We start from the raw sequence: 11,584 nt of genomic DNA, 5'->3' as shown, positions 1-11,584 counted from the left end.
CCAGAACCTTCTTGCTGTGAGGCGACAGCGCTAACCACTAAACCACGGTGCAGCCCAAGTTATGTATGTTATGAAACAGAGTTTCTAAATAAAGTATTCAAATGTCACCATCAAATCACCCAGTAGAGAAAAGACAGGTGATCTCTCTTTAATGGTCCTTTGAACAGATATGTAAAAACATTCTTTTGTTAAATGTTATAAACAGGCATTGTGATTGAAATAAAAAATATAAACAGTGCAATAAATTAAACATTGATTTATTTTTGTACAGTTTATACTACATATTTACCAGAAAGCATCTCTATCTAGGAAATCCAGGCTTGATAGGGAACTCTTTGGGCGAGCGTCCCCAGGCACAGATTAGGCTGCTCTGTACAGACGGACGTTGAGTTCAAGTCCGAGGCCGCACTGTACATGTCAAGCGCCGTACTGTAAAGTACAGGCTGAAGCCTTAACCCTATAACCTGTGTACTGTATAAATCCACCCTTGTTGTCAACACACTTCAAAGGTGGTTTCTATAACACATCTTTTCAGTCCAGGACTTTCTGTTCAGGGCTTCAGCAGGTGGGTGTGATCTCCTCTGGCCTGCCCAGATGTGTCCTGTGTTCACATTTCAGAAAACATGTCAAACTCAACACATTATAACAACTCAATAGCACATGATATAAATATACATCTTATTCAGGGGCAACAGCTAGTATCTGGAAGTGTTTGAAGGTACTGACAGTGAATGCTGGGGAATGAGGAAGCAGAATCTTTTCTCTGACTGATGTTTCAGAATTTCTTAATTGGCTAAATGAATCTCACCAAACATAATGGATACGCTAAAACAAAAACAATCAGGCAGATTTATCACACACGTCTCACACATCTCCCATTATCAATGTCACCGTGATCATGCACGTGGAAATTTACCATAACACCGGAGCACAGAAAATACCTAAATGCTTGTTCCTACGGACCAAAACATAGACTCCGACAGAAACAATGTGGCAATTAACGAAGACACAAACCGAACTGTGCCTGTTCCTCTTTTGTAAAAGCGTCCGTATTTGTTGAAACCATTTGCATCACATTAAATCGGAAAGAAACGCCACCTGAAGAAGACACATCCTCGGCTCTATGTACAGGAAGTAAATGGCTTTAGTCACCTCTCTGGCACAACATCAACAGCACATCAATGTGGAAAAAAATTGTCTGTCCTACAGGGGCCAAAGGTATTACAGTCCACGAGCAGAGCACACATGGACCACAGGGTGTGTTTGGAATCTCCACTGGTCCTTGTGGCAGTGTGGTCATTGTATAGCCTGCAAACTGACGTGTAAGCTCTCCTCTAGTCCAAGATCTAAAGAACATCTTAAAAAGTTTCAGATGAGAATATGTTACAAAAACAATGGTACAGTATCCTGAGACAAAACATCTCTTATTCTGTTATCTGGTCAAGAGCTTTAGCATCATTTCACACCAGTGTGCAGCCGATGAATGTACACTCACCCACTTTTTCTCTTACTGTTTTCACATTAGGGCAAAAGTCGATGTCCTGTATCAACCGCTCATTGATTAATGACTGTATAATGCCCATGAACCTTGTGGACATTGTTTTTGTAAACATGAACTGTTGGGAATGGCTGGTTGCTAATTATAATCTGGTTGAATCAACCCTTGTTTCATTGCTACAGTTACAACTATGCACAGTAAAGCCTGACAGCTACCTTCTCAAAAGGCCTGAACTAAAAAACTAAAAAAAAAAGCTAAAATACATTCAACGTATTACATTTTTACATGCTATGTTCACCGGCACAAATGCACTTAAATCAGGCTCGACATGAGAATTGGACACCTTGGATTTACATCTCACCATATTTGATCAAACACTAAGTTGTGTGGGAAGGCTTGGCCACACACGGGTTTGCATGTACTGAGCTACTTCTTTTGATTTGGCAAATTTTCTCTTCTGAGATCACACACACACGTGCACACACACATACACACGCACGCACGCACGCACGCACGCACGCACGCACGCACACGCACACACACACACACACACACACACACGCACGCACACACACAGCCTTCCTCGAGCTACAACAGACACACAGGGATCCAGATAAATAGCAGTGGCGTTCAGGCCTGCCTGTTATGCTACCGGCCATGTGGAGTCGCTCCATGCATCCCCCTTCCTCTGTGTTTTTTTTAGCAGCGGTCGTCCTCGTCTGTATCACTCAGCAGCTCGCTGGCTCCAGCCGGACTCGCCTGGTCCAAGTGCTTCCGGAAATGCCCGTTAGGAACCTGCCAGGAGTGTCTGAGCTGAGGGGCGGAGCTTATAGCATTGGCCCGTCCGAGGCTGGTGGCGATGGCATTCTCAAAGGTAAGGGTCTCCTGCCCGTCGCTTGCCTTGCCACCGCAAAGGTCCTCGTGGAATGGGAGGTAGGGCTCCGAGATGTAGCGGTGAGGAGAGGGGTGACTCTGTGCCAAAACCTGACCTCTGGAGGACCCCTGACTTGCAGCTGGGGGCCTGCCCTCCTTGTCAGCCCTCCACGAGGTCTCCGTGGAGCCAACAGGGCCGTCCTGAGGCTGGGTCTGTACCTCAGAGGAGGTTGCTGGTGTGGGAGAGGTTTGGGTTTGGCAAACCAAAGGAGAATAGGAGATGTAAGGCCGTGGGCGAGAAGGGGTCTGGGGCAACTGGCGTCGATTACGAGGAGTATTGGACTCTGAGGCTGAGTGGGCGGGGCTGCCTGATGTGTTGACCTGCAAATAATACAAAACGGAGGAGATCAGCTTTACATGATCCTTCAAGGTATTCACTTAACATCACAGGTCCACAACGGTCCCTGATGTGAGGATAAGAATGCAAACAACAAAGACTGTAACTGGTGTGGAGGTGCACACCTGTCTCTGCAGGGTGTTTGTGCGTCCTTCGCTCGGTGAGCGGGACTGTCTCCTCTCACATGAAGCGTCTTGGCTCCGCTCCTCAGAGTTGCAGCGGGACACGTCAGGAGACAGCAGGTGGCGCCGTTCCTTAGATCTCCCTCTCTCGTGACTACTTGATTCTCTGTGGTTGACTCTTGAACCTGCGAGTTGTGCAGATTAAAGTAAGTCAAAACGCTTTTAAAATGAACATTTCAGTTCAAAGCGAGGAAAAATATCTCCCTATACAAAGCCCTCTCTCCAGAAATAATTTCATAGAAATCAAGAAATAACAAAATGCACTATGAAAATTAGCCAGTTTAAAGGCAGTCTCTAATTTTTTTTTCACAATATACATGACATTTAAATTATGTAAATTAATGCAATGGCAGGATTTACCCTCCTAAATCTAGTCCAAACCTAGGTTCTAAAAAATGTGGAATTTATTAATTAGATTTTTGTTATCATATTGGTAAATGGTTCTACAATTGTTCTACTATCATTGTGTTTCAATTACTGACTGATTCTAATTTCCACATAAAACTGGCCTTATCCAATTAAAATGGTTAAATAAAAAATAAATAAACAAACAAATATTCCAAATTCAAGGACTTTTCACTCAATCTGTAAGGTCACTGCAGCTTATAAGCAGACATTTGTTTTTCAAAAGCAGCTGGATTCATACAAAAATATTGTATGAATAAGATATGTGTATTTTGCCAATTTTTACTCAGTATTAAAAAAACTAAACTTAAAAATTCACGATCAAACATCGCTTTGAACACGAATCAGACTACAGGAAGTGTTATGGTATGTGTCAGGTGACCTCTGTAGCTCCTCTGTCGGGGTCTGTATGTCTCATCAGGACTTATTCTCTCCAGAGAGTGTTGTTCCTGCCAGAGGCCGTTCACACACTGGTCTCCGATGGTGGAGAAGGAACGCTTCATCAGCTTACTGTCTGCTGACAAGCCAGGCTACACACACACACACACACACACACACACACACACACACACACACACACACACACACACACACACACACAACCGGAGGAGGAATACGTTAGACAATCATGAATGACAACTAATAAACACACTCTCTCTCTTACGGTAAAGGCTGCAAAGACAAGTACCTGTGCAAGAAGTGAATCTTAATTGTTAGCCGTTTTTGAGGCACTTTATAGTGCAAGAGTTGTGACGTACTGAATAAAGGATTGAATAAAGTGAATTATTACCTGTGGATCAACAGCCAGTCTGGGCATGGAGGACGCTCTAACAGAAGCTGTGCGCTGAGGTGATTTGATAGCTGTTGGGTCCTGTCTGGCCTGTTGTTGTATCACTTGGTTATACTCCACCACATCTGGCACCTACACAAACACCACAGAGGTGAAGGCTTGAGTGGGGCTTATTCATATATCCCACCAAGACTCCGGAATCAAAGTGTGGACACTATGGACACTGCGGAAAATCTAGTACTTTTATTATTAAAAACAAATGTTTTACTTCAGTTTTGTATACTCAATTGATATCATTTTGTACTTTAGTGTATGAATGTCTGCCGAAGGGGTAAATCGACCTGCTGCATTAACATTTGTTGGGATTGAGAATATACTATTGCTGACTATCGATGGACAAGCTTTCTTCAGACTAAGTTGTTACCAGTGTGTGTAAATGGTGGTGGTGATGATGTGGGGGGTGGTAAGGGAGGTAGGGTGAACGGTAGTCGTTGTCCTCGTCTCCCTCCTCCTCCTCCTTCTCGTCCCTGGAACGAGACAGCGGCTGCAGGTACATCTCTTGGGCAGAGATGGGACTGAGTGCCACAAAACCTCCTCTGGTGCTGAAATGACCAACACAAAGACTCAGGCAGGGCAACTACAGTAGACGCCCACATACATTTGCAGATAATGATGATACAGGAATTCAAGGCAACAATAAACATATACAATTCCCACAACAAACACAACAAGGTCTTTCTATCTCTACCACCGCAACCAACCAAAACGAGTAGAAAATTCATATGTATTATTTATATATCAATATATATTTACAGAGCAGATCCGGCACCATGTCTGAGGAATGACAGGGATTTGGCATTGCATAGGATTTCCTGAGGCAGAGAGGAAGCATCCATACGCTGGAACATAGGAGCGTGTTTCTACGGGGGAAAGGAAGACACAAGGGAAAGCAACACATTTTAATTAGCCACAAATGAAGCTCCTTAAATTGTCAGGATCATTGCTAGAAAAAACATCCTGGAAAATGAATCTTAAAAAGAAAACGTGTCAATTTCATTTGTTTATAAGATAAATGCTTTTCATTTTAAACTCTTTGTGTTTAGTGAAAGTAATACACACCACTGTCTCAAGCTTTAAATCAATGTAAAAGTCTAAATAATGTACAAGATCAAAAGACAAGGCAACATCAGTGGATGGTGGATGCATCGAGGAGGGAAAATGAACAAAAAATGACCTCGTAATACACGCACAAAATGAAAACAAATGGAGGTACCTGTTCCTCCAGTTGCTGTCGAAGCTTCTTCGCCTTGCTCTGCTTGTAGTAGTCCATGATCATCATGGCAGCATAGATCTTCCCTATGGTCATGTCGCTGGCTGGGGAGGAGGAAGCAGAAACAATCAAAACCACTTTATTACTACGGTAGAAGGGATATTTGAGTTGTGCTGTCAAATTGCAGGTACAATGCCGACGTTACCTTTGTGAATGGGAACCAGCAGGTCCAGTGTTTTCTGAGAGAGATGGGGCCAGATGATGCTGATCTCCTTCTGCAGGTCCAGGTCCATCTGATTCCGATCCTCTCCACCTGGAAAATGCGAGTGTAGTTTGAGCTAAATGAATTTTACATGAATGAATGAATGTGTGTCAGGCGGAGGGGTTTGATATCCGGTCCAACCTCTGGCTATCTTGACCTCCAGAGCGGTGCGGATGAGGGCCATGAGGGTGGAGGTGAAGTGGACTGACATGTCATCGTCCACAGGCATGTTCATCAAGACTAGTCTCTGATGGCAGCAGAGAAAGCATTAGAGTCAGTCACAACCCAGGACAACAATAAACTATAATAATAATAATAGTAGTGATCATAATTTAAAAAAACTGAAATAGTGTGAATCCCAGAAATGCTGTGGAGGCTGGCGATACTTTCATGTAAATAACGATTGAATCTCTTACAAATTACATTTCATATTTTACAAAAGATCAGGGTGGGAAAGAGGCAGTCACTGTGATATAAAATTATTATCACCAATCAAATAAGCTTAGCTTCCGAAGAAAACTAGAACTTAATGAGTGAGTTTGCCTTCTCATGAATCTGTTTTGGAAATAATAAGATAATTCAATCATGATTTCAATGCAATAATCTTCAAGAAATATGAGCAACCAAGGCCTTTCTGGGTATCAGCAGAAATCGAAGAAGATAATTATCATTCAAACCACAATTTCATACATCTTAGTCTGCATATTTAAACTTGTTTTAGTTAAATTAAACTACACCAAAAGAAAGCATACAGATGAGAACAGAGAGGAGAAGCGTGTTATTATCTCCTGTGTCTTGTTTTAGACACAAGATAATTATGTCAAACGATGTTCTCACTTTACGCATGTCCTTTCCTGTCCTTCTGTAAACAGAGGCCTGCAGAGAATCTGGTGATAATCTAGTGTAATAAAAGAGGATAGACTCACACAACACACTGTGCAGAGAGAGAATAGCATTCATCTGCGATGGAGCATGCTCGCAGGCTCAGAGACTCACTCATTACAGTGCAACAACACACACGTTACATAGAACACACAGGTGGGACACTGGGCTGTGGCAGGAGGCACATGCAGACAGGAATATAAAGGAAAAAACATAGTATGAAAGACGTGAGAACATTTGACAGCACACGTCTGCAAGTGACAGGATTTAGCATGTAGATGTTTTGCAACTTTTCTCGTTAAACTGACTCAGAAAAAATAAACTCCACCAAGACTCTTAAATCTGATGACAGCAAACAGATGACAACATCTTATCTCTCTGCCAAGATGCAAAGCAAAACAGCCAAATCATGGCTGCAGCGTTATTTATCTGCCAATGAAAAATACTGCAACTGGAACAAGCGATACTGCATCATGTAATCAACAGAACAAAAATGCTTTGCCTTTCCAACATGAGACACACAAAATGAGCTTCAACAGTGCTTTTCCCTGTTGGTTTACACATGAAGTCAGGCCTGTTGCTCTCCAGCGTTTGCTCTACCTTATATGCCACCTTGGAGGGGCATTTCTTGCCCAGGCCTAGAGGTGGCGACATGTTGGTCAACATCTCATACATGTCTGTGTAATGGATACGACCACTTGGGGCGCCAGGTAGCCATGACGATGGGGATGAGAGAGAGAGGAATAAAGAAGGAGGGAAGAGAAGGGGAGCAGAGGAAGGGAGAGGAAAGATGTTGGAGGTGGAGCAGAAATTGAATAAAGGTCGAAGAGCCGGGAAGTGCACTCCCAAGGGATGGAGGAGGGGGAAAAAAAGGTGCAGGAGGGGTTGAAGGGTAAAAGAGAGGAATAAGAATGGAGGAGACACAAGAGAAAGGATTATTCCAGGGCAGCACACAGGAGGAGAGAGTAAAGTAGGAGAAACAAAACAGGTTGTATTCTTTCTATGCCGCCAACAGGGCATAGAAAACTGGGAAAGGAGAAAACCTCGGACAGGATGAGCAAAAGAATGACAGCCTGGATCTGGTACTATTATCCAATACTTACGGTCTGTAGTGTTGTACAGTTCGAGAGTCATGAAACATATTTAAACCTGATCCAAAAGGTAGAAAGAAACTGGCGTCCCTCATATTCCTCTTAAACTGCATCAAAATCAAGCTTAAAGCTTTGATTTAATGAAAAAAAAAAAATATATATATATATATATATATATATTTTTTTTTTAATGAGGGACATCCTGTGACTTAGTACCCACAGACTGGGGTGGCGTCATTCTTTGACCTGAGGAACAGACCCCTATGGGTCAAGCGGGGGGCGGTGATAGTTGGTGAAGGGAAAGAAAAGGAAAGATAGGAGGAAGTGGTTCTTCACATGGGGGAACCAAACCTTGCATGCCACCCTGTGGGGGCAGTTCTTTCCAAAGCCCAGGGGAGGTGAGATAGTGCGTACAACTTTGTACATCTCCTTATAGTGGATCCTACCACTGCAAAAAACATACATGTCTTTAGTTGTTGGTCATTACATCGTTGCAATCCACAAGAAGGGTGAAGTGACCTAAATGAATATATTCCACTGGTGTGGATATGTAAACATGACAAAGCAGCAGTTTTACGACATCTTGACAATATAAAATCAAACTTATTTCAACCAGTGGGCAACACATGTATGAAAATAACATGGTTTATATATAAGTTTGAATGAATCGTAAGTAGTAAAGTAGAAAGTAATATACTGGTGCCTAACAGAGATACATATTTTATCCATAGGTATCGTCATGTTCTCCTGCTCGTTCTACAGAACGCCACAGATCTGTTCTGGAAATTTTCTAGATGTTGTGAACGTGTCTGACTTGGACAATCTCCCGCTGCTCTTCATCATATGTGAGCGACTTAATTCTGCAGACATTTTCCAGAGCTCATGTCTGAAAGCAGGTAAATTAAATAGTAGATATCTACGCTCTTTCTGTAGTGTCGTTGAGACAAATTTGAGTTTTTTCAGTGTCCTTGGTAAGTAAAGTGATAACAGGTTTGTCTGGTTCAATCAAGTTCAGTGTGTTGGGTGATGCTGAAGTGTGGAGACAGTAGCTCTATGGTTTATGTATTGAACTAACTTACTGTTAACTATAAAGTATCTGAATCATATTAGAACTTGACACTAGCACTTGACACTAGCAAGTAAAATCTGGAAATTTGTGCGTGCACACGCTGCACTTGTGATGGAAGTGTTGGTGCGCCTGACTGAGAAACACTGACCAGGCGGCTCGATCATACTCCCCCCAGATCCGGACAAACTCATCCAGGTGGTGGGGGCCCAGGATGGACGAGTCCCTCGTCAGATACTCAAAGTTATCCATGATCACGGCCACAAAAAGGTTCAGCATCTGGGCAGAAGACAAACAGCAGAGGATGGAGAAACCTTGATATTTATCTAAATATAGATGGCGAAAACATTAATGTGCTCACACACAAGTTATCCTAGTTGGAACTTAGAATAATTTTTCCCCATTAAGCTGCTTTGTCTTACCAGGAAGGAACTGAAGAAGATGAAGGAGACAAAGTAGAAGTAGGCGAATTCCGAGCCACAGCCCCCCTCCGGCTCCGAAGTAAGAGAAGGGTCCCTCTCACACTGCTTCCCCCCCAGACACGACAACATAATCTCCTGCCATGACTCCCCCGTGGCACTCCTGGACACACGCACACACACACGGACACGGACACACACACGGACACGGACACACACACACACACACACACACACACACACATCACACAACATGAGGAGAAGTTGTTTGAGTTGTCCAGCTCACAGGTTATTCACAGTTACGTCTGCCTTGGCAGGTGCAATCAAAGCATCGAGACTCGCACCTCAGAGACCGTTTGGATGCTCTGTACTTGAGATGTGGTCGCGTAGTCTTACACACATTCACAGAGCATACTGTACTGCATGCAGCAGTTCTGACCTTTTAGTTCTATCAATGTCACTGCTGAAGTTTTTATACTGTTGATGTTATGTGTGATACTGAGGGGTACGATGTTTAAATGTGCATTTTTTTCTAGCCTGTCACGTGAAAACAAACTTGCACTTCAATGTGGAAAAATAAACATTATATCAAATCGGTTTCCTGAGATGTACTATAATTATTATTATTAGTAGTAAGAGTAGTAGCATTACTACTAGTATCAGGTATTTCATTATATATTTTACCATACCTTGCTCTCACTATATTTATTATACATCTTAGGCTGAGCTTAATTGCTGAAGTGGTAAATATGCTTTAATATATCACAACACTGCATCATATTGTGTACCTCATAGCTGATCAACTCAACTGACTCAATGTTAAAATAACCTATATTATATACTGTCTTTATTTTTGCACTAAAACTTGAGATGGCCTTGTACTACTCGTTCAAACATAACTATTGGGTTACCGCTACTCCTGTAAATGTGTCAAATTGTTTTTATATAGTTAATTTCATTTTTATATACTTTTGTTATCTAATTGTATTGTTATTTTGTGCACTCATTCTGTCTTGGGGTTTCTGTAATTATCTCATCTAATCTTGGATAGTCATTTTATTACTTGAGCTTTTCTGCTATTCACAGGGTCTGCACAGCTATTTGCTGAGGAGTTAAGTGGTACGCTGCAGCATCTATCACCTCTCGACACTGAGTAGCCCCTTGGGTACGGAGAGAGCGAAGCCTTACTAATGTAACCTAGCAACATGATTCAGGCTACATCAACCAAGAACCAAGTGTAGTAAAACAAGACGAGTGGAAAGGTCACAGCTGGGTCTCAGTTTGACACAAAGAAATGAACTAGTCGAGACTGAAACTAAGCCAGTGGATCAAGAACAGTATTGAGTGAGAAAGTGTTGAGCTTCAGATTGGATCTTGGTTTTCCAAAATTGTATCTCCAAGGTTTCCTACCTGAAGAGCAGCATCAGAGCACCACTGAAGGACTTGAAGTTGTTGTGCTGGTTAATGTGAGTCTCCTCGTTCAGCTTAATGTTCCCAAACACCTGACACACACGCGCACGCACACACACACACACACACACACACACACACACACACACACACAACCGCAAAACAATGCAACATTTTTATGGCAGAACATAAACACTGTCAACATTAAAGAGTGAATTTTCACCATGAAACCAATGATGCCAAGGGACTGCTGGTTCAAAAATGGTAAATGTAGCATGCTATACGTTCTCTTCACAGAGAGACAGAGACCGATCGAGTGTCTGTCTTTCCTGCCCTCTGACCTGCATGCCAATTATGGCGTAGATGAAGAAGAGCATAGCGATGAGCAGGCAGACGTAGGGCAAGGCTTTGAAGGACTGCACGAAGGTCCACAGAAGGATCCGGATGGTGTAACCTTGTCTCAGCAGTTTGATCAGACGAGCAGCCCGGAACAGTTTCAGGAAACTCATGTTGAATGTATCGACAAACTGGCAAAAGAACAGGAATACAGCATACATGTCTACATAAATACTTAAACATTTTGGGAAAACTGTGCAGATAACTGAGTATGAATCACTTTTTGGGAAGGTATACTGTCTTTTTTAGCGTTTGAGTTGGTTGATATTCAATCATGTTTTTCTTTTTACCTGCAGGTCTACCACAATCTCAGTGATGCTGCCCAAGACAGTGATGAAGTCAAAAATGTTCCATGTGTCTCGAAAATAGTTCTGCAGAAACAGGAGAGACGCGTTGAGTCATTAGTAGAGAGGATATGAATTTCACATTCAGGACCCATTTTGCCCATTTTCTCTCACCAGAAAGCCGAAGGCCATGATCTTGAGCACACACTCGACAGAGAAGAGAACCGTGAAAGCCGTGTTCAGATGCTTCAGCACGGCTTCATACGCCGGGGGCGCAGAGTAATACTGAGAATAGAAAGACGGCAGGGATCAAACTACAGGAAATTTGTGTTATGAATGAGATCAAACCTGGAACATTC

At 42.6% G+C, this 11,584-nt stretch overlaps 1 protein-coding gene across 2 annotated transcripts in view; it reads right to left on the bottom strand.

Annotated features, from left to right (window-relative positions):
• Nucleotides 1–241: 241 nt before the first annotated feature.
• The window catches only part of LOC118317735 (voltage-dependent R-type calcium channel subunit alpha-1E), a 74,684-nt gene continuing 63,341 nt past the window's right edge, over nucleotides 242–11,584 (bottom strand). Inside the window, exons 34-49 of one of the 2 annotated variants that reach the window (XM_035646670.2) lie at nucleotides 11,400–11,510; nucleotides 11,232–11,312; nucleotides 10,887–11,072; nucleotides 10,546–10,637; nucleotides 9,139–9,298; nucleotides 8,868–8,995; nucleotides 8,002–8,098; nucleotides 5,819–5,924; nucleotides 5,621–5,728; nucleotides 5,419–5,519; nucleotides 4,959–5,065; nucleotides 4,570–4,747; nucleotides 4,146–4,277; nucleotides 3,738–3,885; nucleotides 2,894–3,075; nucleotides 242–2,752 (exon numbers count right to left, since the gene is read on the bottom strand). In XM_035646670.2, the coding sequence (XP_035502563.2) occupies nucleotides 2,198–2,752; nucleotides 2,894–3,075; nucleotides 3,738–3,885; nucleotides 4,146–4,277; nucleotides 4,570–4,747; nucleotides 4,959–5,065; nucleotides 5,419–5,519; nucleotides 5,621–5,728; nucleotides 5,819–5,924; nucleotides 8,002–8,098; nucleotides 8,868–8,995; nucleotides 9,139–9,298; nucleotides 10,546–10,637; nucleotides 10,887–11,072; nucleotides 11,232–11,312; nucleotides 11,400–11,510 (2,472 nt within the window). In that variant the 3' untranslated portion in view covers nucleotides 242–2,197. Of the gene's footprint in view, nucleotides 2,753–2,893; nucleotides 3,076–3,737; nucleotides 3,886–4,145; nucleotides 4,278–4,569; nucleotides 4,748–4,958; nucleotides 5,066–5,418; nucleotides 5,520–5,620; nucleotides 5,729–5,818; nucleotides 5,925–7,159; nucleotides 7,257–8,001; nucleotides 8,099–8,867; nucleotides 8,996–9,138; nucleotides 9,299–10,545; nucleotides 10,638–10,886; nucleotides 11,073–11,231; nucleotides 11,313–11,399; nucleotides 11,511–11,584 lie in introns of both variants that reach the window. The other variant, XM_035646671.2, reaches the window with a different exon arrangement.

The sequence above is a fragment of the Scophthalmus maximus genome, chromosome 13, assembly GCF_022379125.1.
Source record: "Scophthalmus maximus strain ysfricsl-2021 chromosome 13, ASM2237912v1, whole genome shotgun sequence".
NCBI classification, from domain to species: Eukaryota; Metazoa; Chordata; class Actinopteri; order Pleuronectiformes; family Scophthalmidae; genus Scophthalmus; species Scophthalmus maximus.
The sequence above is the reverse complement of the archived record's forward strand: the minus strand, read 5'-3'. Positions and strand labels throughout refer to the sequence as shown.